Below are 20,857 nucleotides of genomic sequence, written 5' to 3'. Positions count from 1 at the left end.
GAGAGAAACATTGATCAGCTGCCTGCTGCACACTCCTTACTGGGTATGTGCCCGCAACCAAGGTACATGCTCTTGACCAGAATCTATCCTGGGACCCTTCAGTCTGCAGACCGACGCTCTATCCACTGAGCCAAACCGGTTAGGGCTTATTTTGATTTTTAGATTCAATTGTTGATAGGTATGTATTTGTTGCCATTTTGTTGTTCATATTTCTGATCTTTTTCTTTTTCTTTTTCTTCCTCTTCTTAAAGAATACCCTTCAGCATTTCTTATAATCCTGGTTTGGTGGCGATGAACTCCTTTAGCTTTTTCTTGTCTACGAAGCTCTTTATCTGACCTTCAATTCTAAATGATAGCTTTGCTGGGGCGAGTAATCTTGGTTGTAGGTCCTTGCTATTCATCACTTTGAATATTTCTTGCCATTCCCTTCTGGCCTGCATAGTTTCTGTCGAGAAGTCAGCTGACAGTCGTATGGGTATTCCCTTGTAGGTAACTGATTTTCTTTCCCTTGCTGCTTTTAAGATTCTCTCTTTGTCTTTAGCCCTTGGCATTTTAATTATGATGTGTCTTGGTGTGGTCCTCTTTGGGTTCCACTTGTTGGGGACTCTCTGTGCTTCCTGGACTTTAAGTCTATTTCTTTGACCAGTTAGAGGAAGTTTTCTGTCATTATTTCTTCAAATAGGTTTTCAGTATCTTGCTCTCTCTCTTCCTCTGGCACCCCAATAATGTGAATGTTAAAATGCTTGAAGTTGTCCCAGAGGCTCCTTACACTATCTTCTTATTTTTGGATTCTCTTTTCTTTTTGCTCATCTGATTGGGTGTTTTTTGCTTTCTGATATTTCAACTTGTTGATTTGATTCTCAGAATCTCTACTCTACTGTTGAATCCCTGTATTTTATTCTTTATTTCAGTCAGTTAGTGTATGCTTAATTTCTGACTGGTCCTTTTCTATATATATATATATATTTTTTGGAGGTTTCTAAAGCAGTAGTTCTCAACCTGTGGGTCACGACCCCTTTGGTGGTCAAACGACCTTTCACAGGGTTCGCCTAAGACCATTCTGCATATCAGATATTTACATTACGATCCATAACAGTAGCAACATTACAGTTATGAAGTAGCAACGAAAATAATTTTATGGTTGGGTCACAACATGAAGAACTATATTTAAAGGGCCAGAAGGTTGAGAACCACTATTCTAAAGATTATTTAGTAATCTTATAACCATGGTTGTGAACTCTATATCCAGTAGTTTGCTTTCTTCCATTTCTTTCATTTGTGATATGTTTCTTTGTCTCCACATTTTGGCTGTTTCCCTGTGTTTGTTTCTATGTATTGGGTAGAGCTGCTATGTCTCCTTGAGTGGTAGAGTGGCCTTGTATAGTAGGTGTCCTATAGGGCCCAATGGCTCAGCCTCCCCAGTCACCTGAGCTGGGAACTCCAGGTGCACCTCTTTGTGGGCTGTGTGCACAGTCTTGTTGTAGTTGAGACTTGATTGCTGTTGGTGTCACTGGAAGGAATTGACCTCCAGGCCAATTGGCTGTGAGGACCAGCTGCGACTGCCATGGGAGAGCTGCTGTGCAGGAGACATCCCTATGGAGCAGGACTTGCTTCAGTGGGGTTTTGGTGCTCACTGAGTCTTCCCTTGAGTGTGTTGCTTCTGGATGTGTAGAGCTGTAATCGGGTATGGTCTGACACTGACCACTGGATACACTGGCTCTTGGGTCTCCAGGGAGGTGCAAATTCAGCCACTGTCTGGGGCCACCCAGCAGGAGCTACAGAGAGATCTGCAGATTCCTCCTCTTTGTATCAGGTTTGGAAGTGCCCAGAGGAGGTCCAGCTATGAAGCAAGGCAGGCTGGTCCTGGTGCCAGGTCTTGGGCCTTTTATTGATAGGTTTGGGGCTCCCTGACCCAGCTGCAGCTTGTTTTATTTTAGCCTGAGCAAGGACAGGCCCTTCATATGCAAAAGCCTCTGCACACAGGTTGTGTGGGGCTGCAAATTGGATGGGGTGAGGTCTCAGAATCACCTGGGTGGAGCAAACAGAAATGGCTGCCAGTTAGCCCTGCAACCAGGGAGGTCCCAACATAGGAACAATGGTCCCTTCAAGCAACTCTGTCTGGGAGAAAGCTGCCCCCAAGTTTCTGCCCTGATGCCAGACAGTACAGTTCCTCCTCGTATGTGTCTGCGTTCCCCAGAGCCTTGCCCTGGTGCTGGAGCTCAGAGGAAGTGGGACCTTGTAAGGTCAGTTCGTGGTGCTGGCCTTTTAAGAGAAACAGCTGGGTCTCCAGCAGCCTCTGTGTCACTGAGCACCAATCCGCCCTGGTTTTTACAGCCTGTAGTTCTTACTGCCTGTAAGGACTTATTTTCCCAGCTCTGGGACCCTGGGATGGGGCTGAGACCTCTTGCTCCTCCCTACAGCCACCGCAGAGAGGATCTCCCACATGGGAGCAGACCAGCCCTTCCCCACCTCCACACCTCCTCCCAGTCTCAAGGTGCTTCCTTCTCTACTTCTCTAGTTGTAATACTTCCATTCAGCCAGCTTTCCAGCGGTTCTGGATGATGGTTGGTCTGTAGTTTGGTTGTAATTTTGATGTGGTTGTGGGAGGCGGTGAGTATTGATGTTTACCTATGCCACCATCTTCCTTTCTCTCTGATTTTTATTTTCTATAAAAGCCACATTTGATCATTTAGGCTACATCTCATTTTATCTCTGTTATGTCTCTAGATTTTTCCTCTCCTTTTTCTGCTTCCTTCCTCCGTCCTTCCCTCTCTCTCCGTTCTTTCATTCTTTCTTCCCTTTTTTTTTGTTGTTATCAAAATGATACATGCATGCAGCAAAAAGTCAGATGTTCTATAGGGTTTATCCCCCAAACTTTAAGCACCTACACAACCCACCTTCCCCCCTCACCATACACAAACTTTAATTTCCTTCTTCCCTGAGCCAAGTGCTTTCAATTCTTTTATTTTATTAAGATCAACCCCAGATACCTAAATATCAAGGTACTTCTTAGTTTTTCAATTTTAGGCATTGTCTATTGACTTCTTATTGCAGAAGATGAGAATTTAGCTTCCTCTCACTGTTCCCCATCCCCAACACACACACACACTGTCTCACACTCTTACTTTCCCATTTTTCCTTGTCTCAATATAGTTATATCAAAATTTGGATAAATACTTAGTGGTTACATTATTATGACTATATAAACATTATTCACAATGAATTATTTAAAATACTAGAGGCCCAGTGCACAAATTTGTGCACGGGTGGGGTCCCACCAGCCCGCCCCAATTGGGGCTGATCGGGGCCAGGCTGGCTGCGGGGAGGAGCAGCAGGAGGTTGGCTGGTGAGCCCCGCCCCCAAACGGGCCAGTTGGACAACTGCAGTGCACATTATAGCGACCAGTCATTCCATTCGTTCCAGTCGCTTGGCTTTTCTATATATAGATTATTATTTTAGCCTTTTTGCAAAACTTTTTTTTTGGCTAGAGTTGATCATTATCTTTTTGATTGATTACTTAGTTTTTAAATTTATTTATCACTGGTATGACCCCAGACTCTCTGTTAATAACATTTCTCCATGTATTCAGATACAATATCTCATGTGTTGAGTATTCCATTAATTTCATCTTCTTGAAGAAATATCTTCTGGAACTCTCTGACCTGTTCCAATTAGAAGACAGGGGAAGGGGCGTTCCACTGCTATTTAAGCAGGCTTTCCACCAGTGTCCCTGTTTTGATATTTGCCTTTACCTCCCAAAGCTAGGCTGCCCGTTTCAGGTGCCTGTGGTATAGGTGAGGTTGCTGCTGTTCCTCTTGCTGCCTTGAGGCTATGGAGTAACCACCATGCCTATATCTGCTCTTCACATTCCAATACTGTCACCTCCTCTTCCTTCTCCATTTGTTTGAATGAGTGAAGGCTTTAAAAAATATCTCTTTACCATCCTTTTCCTGGGGTTCTCGGGAGGAGGGAAGTAAATGTAGGGATCCACACTCCCATCTGCTTGGAAGTCCCCACTTCTCTAGTTCTTTATGATTGTTAATTATCTTGGATCCTTCAAGAACAATGAATTCACCTAATTTGGTGTCAGTGGTAAATTTACAGGAACATTATCCTTTTGTCTGACATCCAGCCCACTATTGAAGATATTTAGCCTCATTTCCTGGACTTGTACCAGTTTTTTTCCGACAGCTTTTCTGAAGGATTCCTGTGGTCATAGTGCTTCCTGCATGTTCTCCACTTCTTCCTTACCAGTGTTTTCCCAGGCAGGAGCCAGTGTCTCTGAACATGACCCTGTTTCACATTTACATGCAAACCTTCAGGAGAAGGATAGAGTGAAAATGGAGTGGGGGTCAGGGAAGAAGGTGCCAACAAATTCTCCCGATGCGTGAAAATGGGCTTACCTAACGTGGAAGTTCATAGCATGCAGCTTTAAAAGTCTGGATCATAGCTATGAATTTTGTCACTGATATGGAAACTTGCTTTTTGTTTTATGTCATTAATCAAATGAAATAATGTTTGTACAGTACTACTTATTTACTTATTTTTGTTAATCCTCACCCGAGGATATTTTTCAATTGATTTTTAGGGAGAGTGGAAGAGAGAGGGAAAGACTGAGAGAAACATCAAAGTGAGAGAAACACATCGATTGGTTGCCTCCTGCACAGGCCCCGACCAGGGCCCACACCAGGGAGGAGCCTGCAACCAAGGTACATGCCCTTGACCAGAATCAAACCCAGGACCCTTTGGTCCACAGGCCAACACTCTATCCACTGAGCCAAACCAGCAAGGGCTACAATACTATTTAAATTGACAATATTTAGAAAGATAAAGTGTTAGCTAAGTTAGTTATATGTATAAAGAAATAGCTCCTCATGATTGAATTTTAAAAATATTTTATCTTAAAATATATAAGCATTAATGAATTTGATTAGAATTATCAGCCTTGTTTGACGTTTTCTCGAGTATTTTTATGACTTGGAGGATATGTGCCATGACAGATTCACGCGACGTCAACACTTGTGTGGTAGTCATGAGACCCTTTGATTACTTTATTACAGATTGTCAAAATATGGGCTGATCTGGCAAATCAGGAACAACTTTTCACTTGAAGAATTTTCTACTCTGATTCTCCAGTTGCTATGGAGATTTTCTCATAAAACAGCCTGGGTGTGGTTGAGATTAGTCAATTTAGATGCTGGGTTCTGAGATAGTATTCTCGACCCTCAGCGCTGCCCTCATTGCCATAGCATAAACGCAATGATTGGTTTTGCAAGCACATGTTAACATAGCTTTAGGACGTAGCATTTAGTTTGAGAATTTTATGAGATCCTAGTTCGATTCCCGTCAGGGCACATGCCCGGGTTGCGGGCTCGATCCCCACTGTGGGTCATGCAGGAGGCAGCCATTCGATGATTCTCTCTCATCATTGATGTTTCCATCTCTCTCTTCATCTCCCTTCCTCTCTGAAATCAATACAAGTATATTTTAAAAAATATTTAGATAGATTTCTTGAAACATTATAGTCCATTTTGTCTATGAAGGAGAGTAACCAGGATGTTCATAAGTGCGTATTGCTAGAGGCTTAATAAATGAACAGGGTTACATTGATCACAGTAAAACAGAGGTACCAGTGAGGAAGGAAAGGCCCAGTGGGAGATCTGGAACACACCTGTTGTTCTGGCAGTTCCAGGTGAACCCCACGTCTGTGGGAAGCTGCACTCTTTTCTCCTATGTCGGTTCTGCAGCAGTCTGAAGTCCAAGCAGAGCTGGTAGCTAAAGACTCCCGTCCTTTGTCCCTGAGATGGATGATTCTAAGGCCCATTCCAACAAGATCAAGCCCCAGTTGCTCACAACAACAACTAGCTTGACTACACACCCTTGTGTTAGCTTCCCCTCTGTCCCCTTTTCACTCTTGATGTATGTTGAATAGGGTGTATGGAAAATATTGACGAGAATAAATGCACTGTAAGAATCTTCTAATTGGTATGAATAAGTGAAGTGCATGGGTCTTGCTGCCTACTTCCTTCCTGTAATTCTTTCCTAGTTCAGAAGTCACAAGGTTTAGAGTTAGAAACTGGGAGGCCCATCTGCCCACTGCCACTTCACCTGGGGAAAGGGCCTCTTAGAGTCCTTGGGATTAAGCCAGGGGTTATTGCGGGGGACATTGATTGACATTCACCCCTTACTAGCCAAGGGAGCCTTGAGGGCACTCAGGTTAGGGGCTATAGGTTTTCTGATTTTGAGTCATTATCCACAGCCCCAAGAAACTGATCTTGTGTGAGTACTGATGGTGTTTTAGAGAATGTGGACCTAATGGGTTTGTAACAGGCGATTGATACCGTGTTCACTTCTCCAGGCCAGGCCCTGACCTTGGCCAAGCTTTTCATGAATCCCTTTCTTTTCATCCCTGCTTCCTAGTACTTGCTGTGATTTCCAGTGTGAAGGCCACTAGGGTTAGAAAATTCTGAAGAGATGACGTAGTGACGCTAGATGGACCCGTAAGACTTAGTGCATCCACCCAAGTGTCTCCACACCCTCAGGCCTCCACCAGCCCATCGACCTGGTCTCCATGGTCAGGGTGTGCTTCTTCAGGAGACCCAGAGTGTGTGATAACATTAATAAAGGTTTTAAATATACATACACATATGCAAATTAAATGTCAAAATAAATAAATGCACATAATGTGTCCCAAATTACTATTTACTATATATTTTCATGCATTCCTATATCTCCATGAACATACATAGTACATTACATTAAAATTTAGGCCCCACTAGCTCATTTGGCCTGTGGACCAAAGGGTCCGGGGTTTGATTTCAGTCAAGGGCATGTACCTTGGGTGCAGGCTCCTCCCTGGCCTGGGCCCTGGTCAGGGCCTGTGCAGGAGGCAACCAATCGATGTGTTTCTCTCACATTGACATTTCTCTCTGTCTTTCCCTCTCTCTTCCACTCTCTCTAAAAATCAATGGAAAAATATCCTCAGGTGAGGATAAAGAAAAAAGAATTTAGGGCACATCATTCTTATATTTATATGATGAGAAGAGGATCATCATATACCTCTACAGTGAATTTTTTCATTTGGTAGCTGGAAAAAGGACCTAGAAACTTACTCATAGTTTTTCATTAAGACAGCAGTAGAACAGAGAATTCTCACCATTGTTTATTTATTATACCTTGCCTCCTGTTTCATAGGCTGATGCTCAACCACTGAGCCACACCAGCCAGGCTTGGACTCTTTACTAATTCTCTTTATTAAAATTTCAAGAATTATAGGAAAGGATAAAGTTTGCTTCTATCATCTCCCCCATTCATGGTTTCCTGCCAAGTTATGCTATGAGTATAGTAGGCTCACACTGAATTTAGAATTTTCCCCATGCTTTTATTTATACCGGTATGTGTATGAATATGTATATATTGACACATCCATTGTAAGATTGCTTGTTCATGTTTATAATATAAACTAGGGGCCCGGTGCACGAAATTCGTGCACTGGGTGTGTGGGGGGGGGAGTGTCCCTCAGCCCAGCCTGCCCCCTCTCACATACTGGGAGCCCTCAGGCGTTGACCCCCATCACCCTCCAATCGCAGGATTGGCCCCTTGCCCAGGCCTGACGCCTCTGACAGAGGTGTCAGGCCTGGGCAGGGGACCCTCATTTCCCCCCATCACTGGTTCTGCCCCCAGCCCCCAGACCCCTCCGATTGCTGGCTCTGCCCCTTGCCCAGGCCTGATGCCTCAGCCAGAGGCGTAGACCCCCATCACCCTCTGATCACCTGATCGGCCCCTTGCCCAGGCCTGACGCCTCCGCCAGAGGTGTCAGGCTTGGACAGGGGACCCCCATCTCCCCCCGATCACTGGCTCTGGCCCCCGCCCAGGCCTGAGGCCTCTGGCCCAGGAATCATGCCTGGGCAGGGGACCCCCATCTCCCTCTGATCGCTTGCTCCACCCCCCGCCCAAGCCTGACGCCTCTGACCCAGGCTTCAGGCCTGGGCAAGGGGACCATCATATCCCCCCAATCCCCGGCTCAGCCCCCCGCCCAGGCCTGATGCCTCGGCCGGAGGAGTTGACCCTCATCACCCTCCGATCACCAATCACTGGATCGGCCCCTTGACCAGGCCTGAGGCCTCTGGCAGAGGTGTCAGGCCTGGGCAGGGGACCCCCAGCTCCCCGCAGTTGCAGGCTGAGGCATCCGGCTCGGGCAGCAGGGACCCGCAGCTGCAGCGGCCCGGCGATCGTGGGCTCCGCTTTAGGCCCAGGCAAGGGACCCCTAGCTCCCAGGACTGCCAGCTTCGACCGTGTCCAGCTCCCATCGCTGGCTCCACCCCTACTTCCTGCTATCACTGGCCAGGGCAGAAAAGGTGCCTGATTCTCCGATCATGGCTGGGGGGCAGGGCAAAGGCGGCCCCAGGGCCACCTTTGCCCTGCCCCCCAGCTCTTAGCTCCCCCCTGGGTTTCCGATCACTGTCAGTGGCAGGGGGCTTCTTCCTTCTTTCCCTTTCGCCTCCCTGCATTGTGCCTACATATGCAAATTAACCGCCATCTTGTTGGCAGTTAACTGCCAATCTTAGTTGGCAGTTAACTGCCAATCATAGTTGGCAGTTAATTTGCATATAGCCCTGATTAGCCAATGAAAAGTGTATCGCCGTACGCCAATTACCATTTTTCTCTTTTATTAGTGTAGATGCTATCATACTGTAACTTCTTAATTCAGCAAGCTATCTTGGAAATCTGTCCAAGGTGTTGCATGTGGTTCTAGTTCAGGGGTGGGCAAACTTTTTGACTCGAGGGCCACAATGGGTTCTTAAACTGGACCGGAGGGCCGGAACAAAAGCGTGGATGGAGTGTTTGTGTGAACTAATTTAAATTCAAAGTAAACATCATTACATAAAAGGGTACGGTCTTTTTTTTTTTTTTAGTTTTATTCATTTCAAACGGGCCGGATTCGGCCCGCGGGCCGTAGTTTGCCCACGGCTGTTCTAGTTCATCCCTGTAGTTTCATAGTGTGGACATACTACATTTTATCTAGTCCCCTCTCTGTGGACAGTCAGATCGTCTCTCTTTTTTCCTACTACAACGAATACAGCAGTGGACTTTCTTGAATAACCTTTTTGTGCACATCTGCAAGAATTTCTCCAGAGCCCAAAGAAAGGAAGGCGATCATTAGGTCCCAGTATTTGGAACTGTTTTTCACAGATTACTTTTTACATGAAGATTAATCTAGTCCTTGTCCTCATTTACTCATGACCTTGTTTTCATGATACGTAACAGGGTTTTTTCTTGGCGTTTTGTTTTTTACCGCTATGGCGATGATAAATTGACAATTCAGCCACGCAAGCGAAATTGCTTTCCTTCGCGAGTCCTGTTATTTTGAGTCATAGATGCTGTTGTCAGCATATCGTCATTTGTAAGCTTATTTGTCCTTCAGAAATGAAATGTGACAGAGTCAACAGTAGCATCCAGGGATGGGCTGTGGAGTTTGGTTTTCCCCCTTAAATTGTTTCCTGCTATCTCAAGAAGGAACAGGCCCCAGAATGTGTCGGTAGAAGTGCAATTTAGGAATTGCACTTGATCTCGTCTTTCAGCCTAGTGTTTCTGTTCTTTCATCATAAAGATCAGCTGCGTTTTACCCGCCCCCCGGCCCTGTCCCTTAGAATAACATCCAGTTCTAGTCAGCATGTTTAACGTCCTTCTCGATGTTCTAGCACAATACATTTTCGTATCTCGTGCTTGTGTGCATATGGTAAAGATTGCTTCAAGCTGCAGCCACGTGGGGGAGGAATATTGTGGTTGCTTTGCTAATGCAGTGTTTGTGTTGGAGCGGTTAGGCCCTGCGCTTTAACTCGCAGCGCTGGGCGTAATGAGATGGCTTTGATGGTGGCTTAGGAGACTAGTGGGACGGTCACAGCTTCACACTTCAAAGCCGAGCATATGGGGTGAACACTGGGTAGCTTTTTTGCTCTCTGGGACGGTAGGGAGACAGTTCTCAACAGCTCTGTTCAATGAAGACACTGAAAAGAAAGGCTCTGTCTCTAAAATAATTTTGAATTGCAAAGGGCGGCATTTCCACCGCCCCCTGCCATAGACTGAACGAAGAATAATGTTCCCCGGCCTGCACTTAATGAGAGGCAGGCCCGCACCACAGTGCTGCGCTGTATTTTCAGAGTACTGTAGCGAGATTAAGAAGCCAGTTTTATTTTAGGGACGTGTGTGAATTTAGGCAAAAGCTTTTAGGGCTATCTGTTTTACCATCTGAGAGAGCTGTGTGGCTTCTGGGAGAGAATCTTTTTCTCCCCCTCTCATTAAAAAAAAAAAACTAAATAAAAAATCAGCTAAACAAAAAACTTGGCTATATTAAGAGAGCTCTACTAAAATTAGAGGATGCTTGAAAGATTCCAAGTCTAGCACCAGGCTAATTTTTAGATTCTGTGCTTTTTTACCTCTACTTATTATTGAGTCTGAGGTGACGGGTTGGAAAAGACTGTTTTCATTGCTATGCACTTAGGAAAAGATTTGATACTCTTTTGAGTATTATTAGAGTTCTGCTTTAAAATAAATAAGCCACACATTTATGTCGTGTGTGGGCAAGAGGAAAGCGACTTTTTCTGTTCCAGAGGAAAGGGAGTGACAGATTTGATGGTTTTTTCCTAGTTGTGCATTTTGGCTGCCGTGGAAAAATGTAACAAAAGTTAGCCTCTCCGTTATGTTCCTTGAGCTGCTGAAATGCAGTTCTGTTTAACAGTTAAATTGCGACTCCATTTATACCAGCAATCCTACGTTGCTCCCGAAAGAACAAAGGCAGAAGGGAAAAGGGTATGAAATACCACTGTAGCCATGAGGTATGTGGCACATACATTTAACTCAGCAGATTCTCCAATACTTCTTCACGAACTACTCTAACTATTGTATATCCTCAGTAAAATCCTACATCTTGGTCACACGTCCGTTATAGACTCAGAGAAACATTTGTTAACAAAATGAAGCTTAAACTTCTTATCACGTAGAGAAACGTCTCGGTGCATTAATCCTCCTTTTGCAAAGAAGGATAACCAAGCTCAGAGAAGTCTCTAAAGATAAGACAGAAAGTGATAAATGCCAGTATACCTGTAGAGAAATGGCTAAAAATCATTTTTGAGTAAATAAGGCCAGCCAATCATGAAGGTTAAAATATGTTTTTAAAAGACTATCATCAGTCCGGCCCGTGTGGCTCAGTGGACTATGAACCAGGAGGTCATGATTCGATTCCTGGTCAGGGCACATGCCCGGGTTGCAGGCTTGATCCCCAGTAGGGGGCGTGCAGGAGCCAGCCAATCAATGATTCTCTCCCATCATTGATTTTCTGTCTCTCCTTCTCTCTTCTTCTCTCAAATCAATAAAAATATTTTTAAAAAGTACTATCATCAAATCAGCCTTTTCAGCATATGTCTAGTGAAAATGGGAAGATCAGAAGTATTAATAATGGTGGTGGGGAAAACTTGTCAAAAAATGGAAGGAAAACTAAAAAAGATTGTTTTTTTAATAAAGAGCCATTTAGGCAGCTGACGGGTTCTGCTTTGCCTGTTTCAAGTGCTTGAAGGCATCCGGCTCTTCCATCGCCAGGCGATTCGGATGTTTGTCGTGTCTGACAGTACTGCCGGGCTCAGGTAGCCCCCATCAGGTGGCTTTGCCGCTGCGGAGGGGACTTCCGTTCTGAGGACAGCTCGTAAGATGTGATGCCAACGGTGGAAGACCGATCCCAGGGTTCAGTCGCCACGGGCACATTTTACTCCCCCGGTGTTCAACCCAGTTCGCATTTTGTCAGCTGACCCCTTCCTCTCCTTTGCAGGTTGGGGCGAGATGGGGGGAGGGGGATGACATGGCTATTTCAGGTTTGCAGTGCCCAACATCTGCAAAGTGCTCAGGACCCAAATTCCATTCATTCAACTTAACAAACCTTAATTGTTCAGGGAGCTCGAAACCTAGACGTAGAAGCAAAAGTCCGCAATTAACTATGTGATGCCAGTAGATTAGATCTGATGTTCTAGCCAACGAAAGCTGTAAAATACCGCAGGAGCACGACAGAGGGAGAAATGAATTTCAGTGGAGGGGAGCAGGATGAGGAAGCAGGGATTAGTTCAGTCATTCTGGTTTCTTGCTGGTCATTGTAAACGCTCCAAGTCCCTGCTCTGGAGATGCCGGGCTCCACCGGAGGAGGGAGGAGTGGCTCTAGGGGAGATGCACGCAGGGCTGTGGCCTTCAGCAGCGGTGCCGCTGACCTGAAGGCTGACGGGACTCAGTTTCCCACAGGCTTGCGCGTGGAGTGTTCAGAATGTTGATCTCCTTTAGGAGGCCAATTTGTTTGCTTGGTGTGAGCGTTTGCAATTACATGGAATGATTATTGCATATATTAATTGTGAAAATAAAGTGATAACATTGAAATAAGCTCTTCCGAACATGGAACCTATGACAGACAAAATAGCTTGTTGGTAAGTATTCTGACTAAATTTGAGACATTTCTTTGATATGCGGGCAGTCTACATTTTCTGTCCAGCAAAATTGCGAGCACCTCCCTGCCAGGCGCCCTGGTTGCAGTCACTGGAAGCGTAAATGCTCTCTCCCTGAACCTGAAGAGTATAGTGTACTGTCTCCATTACTGAATACCAGTTCGGTGTTGGTTGTCTTTTCGTTGCATGAGAGTAATGAAATACTTTATTCTCTTCATTAGAGAACAGAAATTAAGGTTGATTCCTTCCACCGTGAATTTGTGGAGAAGACAGGGATTTCTAGTCGCAGGGACATGGCGGCCCAGGAAGGTGGCTCCAACTTGTCAGAATTCAGACCCGCGGAGCAGGCCTGCCGGGGGAGAGGCCGGCATTTACTGAGCATGTGCACCAGGCGTGCCAGATGCTCTCCGTGGCTCATCTAATCGCATTCTCTCCATCTATGCTATGAGGCAGTTTCTTTTCTGTTTTTCTGTTTCTTCCTTTATTTTTCTCTCCTTTTCTCTCTTTTTATCTTCCTCTATTTTCCTTTGGTTTTACCAAAGTATTTTAAAGCAAGTTCCAAAGATCATATTATTTGGGCATCACAGTTTGTATATTACACTGTAGCAGCCAAAGTTATGGTTGGAGCAGATATCAGTGATCTGAACAACTAGGAGATTTGGGGTGTTAAGGCATCTTAACCTCTGACAACTCTCCAAAACGTTCTGCCCTTTCTTCTGCCCCCTCCCGCTCCAGTCCAGACTTGAGAAGTTACCTAACTGCCTAGACCAGCGGATCTCAACTTGTGGGTCGCGATCCCTTTGGCGGTCGAACAACCCTTTCACAGGGCTCGCCTAAGACCATCCTGCATATCAGATATTTACATGACGATTCATAACAGTAGCAACATTACAGTTATGAAGTAGCAACGAAAATAATTTTATGGTTGGGTCACAACATGAGGAACTGTATTTAAAGGGCCAGAAAGTTGAGAACCACTGGCCTAGACAGTATTTTACAATCCTGAAACCTCCGTTGACCGTATGTGTCCTGGCATCTGTGCCCTCCCTCCCTCCAGGAGCAGTGGTCCTTTTGCATCTTAGCGTGGTCTAAAGAAGCAGACATGCCTTAGTGAACTTGGGAGATTGTCTTGGCTTCTTGGTCTATAACAGTGATGGCGAACCTATGACACGTGTGTCAGAGGTGACACGCGAACTCATTTTTTTGGTTGTTTTTCTTTGTTAAATGGCATTTAAATATATAAAATAAATATCAAAAATATAAGTCTTCGTTTTACTATGGTTGCAAATATCAAAAAATTTCTGTGTGTGACACGGCACCAGAGTTAAGTTAGGGTTTTTCAAAATGCTGACACACTAAGCGCAAAAGGTTCGCCATCGCTGGTCTATAACATCGCGGGCTCCTGATGCTGGAGTCCCGACCTGACTCGGAGAAAGAACATTTCCTAAGACCTCATACAACCCAGAAATATGAAATCTTTGTTGGCCACCTCCACATTTCACCCCTCCTATCAACGTGGCAGTCCACATTAGAAACCAACAAATTACAGACCCTAACATTGCAGTTGGAGAGGTTTCCTGTGCTTATGTGGCCGGAGGCCCCGTCCTGGCCCCTGATGTCCCCTGATGCACCTCCAGTAAAGAAGGCCCACATTCCTGCTGTCCCAGGCCACCTCCAGAATTCCCTCCATTTCATACACCAGACGAGAATGCGAGCTCTCGTTGTCCTTAGGGATTGTAATTAGCCCCGTGTGGACGTGCTGTTGGCTGCAAACAGGCTCTCGGTAGCAGTTCTCTAGAATAAACAGGATAGTTCTGTAATCTGAGAAGACGAGGAGGTCAGAGACAGGATCTAGGTAAAAAGAAGGGACAGAGAGGATGCAAAAATGTTGTCGTGTAGAGGCCCCTCCATAAAGTTATGCTGAAATATTGGGCTTCTTTAGGGAACCTCTGGCCCGGTGCTGGCCAACAGAACTTCCTGTGATGATGGAAATGTTCGATATCTGCGAGGTTCAATAAGGAGACCGCTTGCTGTGTGTGGTTATCGAGCCCTTGACATGTGGCTAGTGCAACTGATAAACTTAATTTTTGATTGCATTTCATTTTTTAAAATGTATTTTTATTGATTTCAGAGAGGAAGGGAGAGAGAGATAGGCACATCATTGATGAGAGAGAATCACGGATCCGCTGCCTCCCGCACGCCTCCCACTGGGGATCGAACCCTGGCCGGGAATCGAACTGTGATCTCCTGGTTCATAGGGCGACGCTCAACCACTGAGCCTCGCCGGCCAGGCTAATTGTATTTTATTTTAATTGATTAAAATTAAAACTTAATAGCACACGTAGGTAGGGGTTACCATATTGGACAGTGCAGATCTGGCCCTGGCGATCTTTTATTCTCTCCTGACAACATGCACAGTTTGGGGCTGTCCGAAAGTTGTTAAAAAACTGAAGGTATCAATTTCATTCATCTTAGTGATGAATATTTGTGATGGTGTAGACATTCTAGCCTCCTCTTACAAAGACAGATGTTTATTCCTAGACTCCTCCTTCACAGAAGAATAAATTATGTTCAAACTTTGATTTTAAAAATGAGTATGAATTATAGGCTTTCACGGTGATGGTTACACGGTGATGGGAATGGACTTAATGCCACTGATTTTTACCCTGAGAAATGGTTGCAATGGTACATTTTGGTTAAATGCGTGTTACCACAATAAGACAATTGTAAGCTTGATTTTCTTCCGTTGGGCCCGATTTTAATGTACTTTTGTGAACGCCTCCCGCTGCCGCAGGCCTGGCTGAGACCCTCGTCCTGCGCGTCCCGGGCAGCAGCGTGTTTCTCTTCGGCGAGGCCGACCTGCCCGAGAAGCGCCCCCTGGTCCAGAGGAGGAAGCAGCTGGGCTGGTTCGCGAGGAGGGCTCTCAGTGCCCTGGAGCCCGACCTGGGAGCTGCACCTGCCCGAAGATGTGGCTTAACAGGTTCGCCGTTTGGTCTCGTTCTGCTGTTGTTGTTAAACTTGACAGTAGACTCCTGAGATGCCCTCGACTTGTTGCACAGTGTCGGTCCCAGTGAGGGCCCTAGTGAGTTGGGTCAGGGGCTCTCTGCTCTTGCTCTCACCCGTCTCTCCGTAAGCTGACCAGAGAGGCTAGCAGCCCTCCTCAGATACTTGATGACAGTCCCTTAGAGGGAGGTTCGAAGATCCATGATGAGCCCTGCTGCCTGGCCATGGTGACGAGAATGGTGTCACTCCTGACTCTGGGGTAGGGTCCTGGAGGCCTGCTGCTGTGCCTGGGGAGGCGGGGGGGGGGGGGGGGATGGAGACACTGGAGAGTAGGGACCTGGTCCAGGTTACTTGTAGCTGGTAGGAAAGCCTATCTGAACCTGATCAGCCAGAGTGGCCGGGCTGATGCGTGCAGCTGGAGATCAGTTCTGGGGCAGCTGGGGAGCTTTCTCTAGACACCAGGCTTCTGGAAGAGCGAGCAGGCACCGGGAACAGGCATGGCGTTCTCCCTTCCCGGGGGCCCCACCGGTTCTTGCGTGTCTGTTGCTCCAGCCCTGCCCTGTGCGCAGGGCTTATCTAGGAAAAGGAAACCCCCCCCCCCCACCCAATTCCATCCCTGTTCCCTGCACTTCTCCATCCTGCTGCCATTTACTTGAATCTTAATTCTTTTATTCTCAAATATCTTCTGAAGGGGTCACAAATTCAACCATGTTAGGTAACGTTTTGGTAGTCAGTTAATACCTTAGCCGTTAACAAAAATATTGGCTACCCAAGAGGTGGGCAGGCGTAAGTCACACAGAGGCCTCTCTCTGCGTACGGTCCCCTGGTGCAGAATTCTCTCAAACGAAGCGTGTCTGTAGTCGATGCAGCGGAAAAATCACGGCTTTGAGGCTGAGCTCGAATCCCGCCCCTGCTGTTTACTGGCTGTGTGACCTCTGAGAGTTCTGTAAGCCTCAGTTCCCATATCTATGAAATGGACACAATCCCTGCACCTCCCTCATAAGCCTGTGAAGTTGAAATAATCTGTGCTAAGTACCAAATGCAATACTAAAGGGCCTTTTCCCCCTTCCCTGCAGAGAGGAGGTATATAAAAAGTGGTGATAAGTGTGTTTCCATCTGTAGTTATGGAAAAGGGAAGAAACTGATCGCTCCCTGCCAATTTGAACCTCACTTATTTTCCCACGAGTTGTCTCGCAAGTGTAGAAGTGTAAGTTCTGTGACTAAATCCTCAGAAGTCTAGTTCCTGGTTTCTAATTCGAGCCTCATTGGAGACTGAAGGGATTGCACCACACACCAGTCAGCCCAGTGCCAGGTGGTGCGATTGCAGCTAGTGGGCAGGCGCTACAGACGGGCTCCTGGTGTTAGAATACAGCAGAGCTGGCTTTAGCGTTAGGTAGGCAAACCTTGAAAAACCCAGCTCTCATTTTTGCAGTGCTGTGAGAATGAATGGGTTCGTACTTGGGAAGAACTCTAACCTGATTTGAAAAGCATGTCTGAGTTAAAGACCGAGTGTTCAAAACTGGCACGAAGAGGTTTAAAGATGGCATTTTGAAGGCAGTTCTGATACTGGTAAGGATGTTGTCACGGGCCCCTACTGCTAAAGGTACTGCCAGTTGGTTCAAGCTGTGGAAGCGAGTTCAGGGCATGCACCAGGAGCTTCAGAGGTGCCTATGGCCGCCTGGCAGGAGTCCTGTTCCTGGTGATAAACCCAAAGGAGAGAGTAAAAGGTGCGTGTCCTTATGTGCAAGTATATTTATCAGAGCATCACTTACAATAGCAAGTGCTGGACACATGATACACGTTCAATGTTAAATAAACTGTGGCATGCCTAAGTGAAGGACTATTATGCAAGCAGTTAGGCATGAGGTTGCAGAAGAATGTTTAGAGACACGGAAAATACAATACATTGCAGAGAGAATTTGTAGATAATAAATGCAACAAGGAATTTGTTAAGTACTTAGTATGCACCAGACACTGTCATCAGTGGGCAAAACCGAATTGATATGCCCTCAAAGAATTTCTATTCCAGAGGGTAGGGATGAGAAGACAGACAATAAATAACAAGCTTAATTAATAATGAATTCTATAGCATGTTGGAAAATGTTAAGTGCTATAGTCAAAAAAGAAAACAAAACACCAAAAAACAAAACAACACCACCACCACCACCATGAGCCCTGGGGTGGGGTGAGCTGTGAATTTCAATGGGATAATCCAGAGTCGGCCTGGCTGTGATGCAGCTTTGGAGCAAAGGCCAGGGGAGGCCCGTAGCCACAGGAGGTGTGAACAGGCGTCTGGAGTGGAGGGAGGGACTGGCCAGGGTCAAGGCCGGAGGCTACAAAGTAGCACAAATAGATGGCCTGAATATTGGGAAACATACGTGCATCTTATTTTTCTCAAATTTTACACATTTTAAAATTTATAATGCTCCAACTTATTTTCGTTTTCCTAATTTCTCTAAATCGATCTTGTGATTATTTTCCATTATCTCTCGTGAGGGATAATTTTGAAGGTTTATCAATGGTCAGTTTTTATAAAAGCTGGGTTTCAATGTGTTCATTTAGGTGGGGTTTGATGGAAGAGTCAAGATAAGAAGGAAAAAGTAGCACAACTTTCCTCCCAATGTCTATTTTGCTAATATCTCCTGACAAGTGGCAGAAGCCTTCATCTGTGCAAAAAACATGAAAGTTACAAGAGTAGCTAAGTTTAGGCGACCTTGTCCAAGCACAGGCCTTTCATTTAATAGGCTCAGAGCAGGTGCCTGCAGAAAAACATCATGTCTGTTTCAAGGTGGAAGAGGAAATAAGGGGTGTGGATAAGCAATTCGTTTCTAGTAATTTGCAGACCAGATTGGAATTCAATATTAAGACACATGATCAGCCCAAATCTCAGGGTACCTTACTTGCACAAATTCTCCCTTAAAAAAACATTTATGTAGGAAGGAGTAAAATGCTTTCGTTTTTTAAAGCCCTGTATATTGAAGTAGAATTTACAATACTTTGGTCATTAGGGTATAAATGTGACTCGTCTGATTTTTCAGTGCATTTAGTTCTCAACAGTGGTGGCGATTTCCCTTATTTTAAAATCTAATGGCTTTATATATTTTTCTAACTTTCTTTAGTTATGTCAGTGTTTCTCAACAAATCTTTCCACTTCTCCCATCAAAACAGAAAAGCCTCAACACATTGTTGCTGTTTATTTCTTTTCCTAAAAAAGAATTAAATAGGATGATTGGTGCTATCAACTGAACACTTACAGTTAACTTTCCAGTGACAAATTAATCTGCGCAGTCCCCCAGAGGAAGCAGATCTATGAGGGAGCAGGTTTCTGTTTTGAAGTTCCCTAAGAATATTATAAACAGAGGCGGAAAAAAGTGAGCTCAGAAATGACTAGCACTCCTAGTCAGTGCCAAACAGACAAAATCTTTTAACCAAATTCCTTTTAAAAGTTTGTAGTTGGCCAGCTCGTGGGGAACATAAATTAGGGCAAAGCAATAATAGTTGATACTTTTAGATCTATAAATAAATACTTTATACATATATATTTAAAAACCCTAAACATTTATGGGATAATTTAAACACTGCTGGCTGATATGTTATATGAATGGCCTGCATATACTATATGCATCATTGTTTAAAAATACAGGGACGATTCTTTGAACTACACAGTTTCATGTGCTGTTTTGGGAATCGTGCATGGAGGTAATCGGCACATCTTGGAGTCAGGGACTTCTGTTTAGCTATTGAAATGGGTTCCTGAGAGCTGCCCCTGCTACTTCTCTCCCTGTAAATCAGAAGCGTAGCATCACCAGCCACTTTTCTTGACATTGAATAATGCGATTTACTCCACATCAAAACTTTTACTTAGTCTCTGAAAAATCACTTTCCTGTGTTAGAATGAGTCTGTTAAGTTTTAAGGAACCAATTTCCATGATTCTCTGTTTGACTATCCATCCACTTTGGACGATGGGAGGTGAAAGTCTCAATGTGTAATTAAACGTGGAACCTATAATGGGCACATGAAGGACTTGGGTGTTGGATGGATGAAGGGCACCACTCCACTATGGAAAATCAGGGAACAAGCAGGTCACCTGAGCTGGCCTCACCCGGGCTGGCTTCATCCCATGACGACGTTAATGTGCCCCTACATGTGTAATTTCCTCTCTGAATTCTCGCTGTTCTGAAAGATTCAAAGCTGAGAAATTGAGGTTCACCATTCCTTGCAGAGCAGGAAAATATCATACGCATTTTGCAGAAAAACAGCCAAGCAGAGGCAGTGTCCTGAGGAGGTGGAACTTGAATCCCGATCCCTGGGGTGCCGCTCCCAGCTCTGCCCAGGTGCTCCTCACTTAGCTTTCTTTTCCATAGATCTGGCCACATGCCTCAGAGCCCTGCGTGCTTCCTGCCATGGGAGCGCGGGGCTGAGCAATTATGTGTGAGTTTTATGGCTTTGGTCACCAAATGTCTTGTCTCAGCTGTGGTTTCTCTTTAGTAGATGTTCTAAAAAAGTTAAAGCACCCGTATGTAACGGTGCCTGTTCGCTCGGGGTAGTGACTGTTTGTGTTGTGGGACCTGAGTTCCAGGTCGGGTGCCTGCTCTCTCTGTTACTGTGAAGCGAAGACCACCTCCAGGCTGGGCTCTATCTTATTTTCACCTCCTTCCTGTTTTTGTCCCCAGCGACTCAAGGCTTCTGGCAGGCAGCAGGTTTTCAGGAAAACATACTCACTGAGGGAGTTGCACGTTGGTCCACGAGCATCTCTGTTTATTCCCATTGCACAGGAATCCACACAGGTGACGTTCTCTCTTCAGATATGAAAATGCCAAGTACCCCAGAACACCACCCCAGCTCTCTCCTCGCACATGTGTGCCTACTGGCCGCAGAGGAGGAGCGCAGTCTAATGGGTAGGACGCCTAAGACACCCCTAAGCAGCCTCTGGGCCGCTGAACTGAAACTCTTCCTGTGAAGGAAGATGTGGAGAATCCTTTGACCTGTAAATTGATTGATGGCTGTGCCACTGAGAACTATTTTTGAGGATGGTTTTGATCTAAGGGGGAAGAAGGGCGCGTGTCTCCTCTGAGGGCTGCCTTCTCATTGTTCTAGTGGGCTCTTCGCTATTGTTTTGTCTGAACGCAGGTTTTTATTTGAGTTCTTCCAGACGTGGTCCTACCACAAGCATCTTTAAACCAGACATTAATAGCGTAGTTCACAGTCATTACTGCCAGTGCTCAAACACAAGTATCGCATTCGTGTTTGCAAAAGCTACACATCAGATGTTAATTAAGTGCATTTGGGGCTTTTTTGGGTTTTTTTTTCCTGCTTAAACAATCTGGCAGAAAGAGTTTACATCTCTATCAGTTCACCATAAGGTCTCTACAAT

The 20,857-nt window shown here is 45.3% G+C and overlaps 1 protein-coding gene across 7 annotated transcripts in view; it reads left to right on the top strand.

Moving 5' to 3' along the window:
• FTCDNL1 (formiminotransferase cyclodeaminase N-terminal like) overlaps nt 1-20,857 on the top strand; it is an 84,782-nt gene that overhangs the window by 39,518 nt on the left and 24,407 nt on the right. For 5 of the 7 annotated variants that reach the window (XM_059702671.1, XM_059702674.1, XM_059702668.1 and 2 more), the window contains exon 5: nt 15,274-15,459. The exons of 1 other annotated variant lie outside the window; for it this stretch is intronic. In XM_059702671.1, the coding sequence (XP_059558654.1) occupies nt 15,274-15,459 (186 nt within the window). Of the gene's footprint in view, nt 1-6,420; nt 6,642-15,273; nt 15,460-20,857 lie in introns of those variants that run through there. One more of the 7 variants, XM_059702676.1, reaches the window with a different exon arrangement.

The sequence above is a fragment of the Myotis daubentonii genome, chromosome 7, assembly GCF_963259705.1.
Source record: "Myotis daubentonii chromosome 7, mMyoDau2.1, whole genome shotgun sequence".
Taxonomy (NCBI): Eukaryota; Metazoa; Chordata; class Mammalia; order Chiroptera; family Vespertilionidae; genus Myotis; species Myotis daubentonii.
The sequence above is the reverse complement of the archived record's forward strand: the minus strand, read 5'-3'. Positions and strand labels throughout refer to the sequence as shown.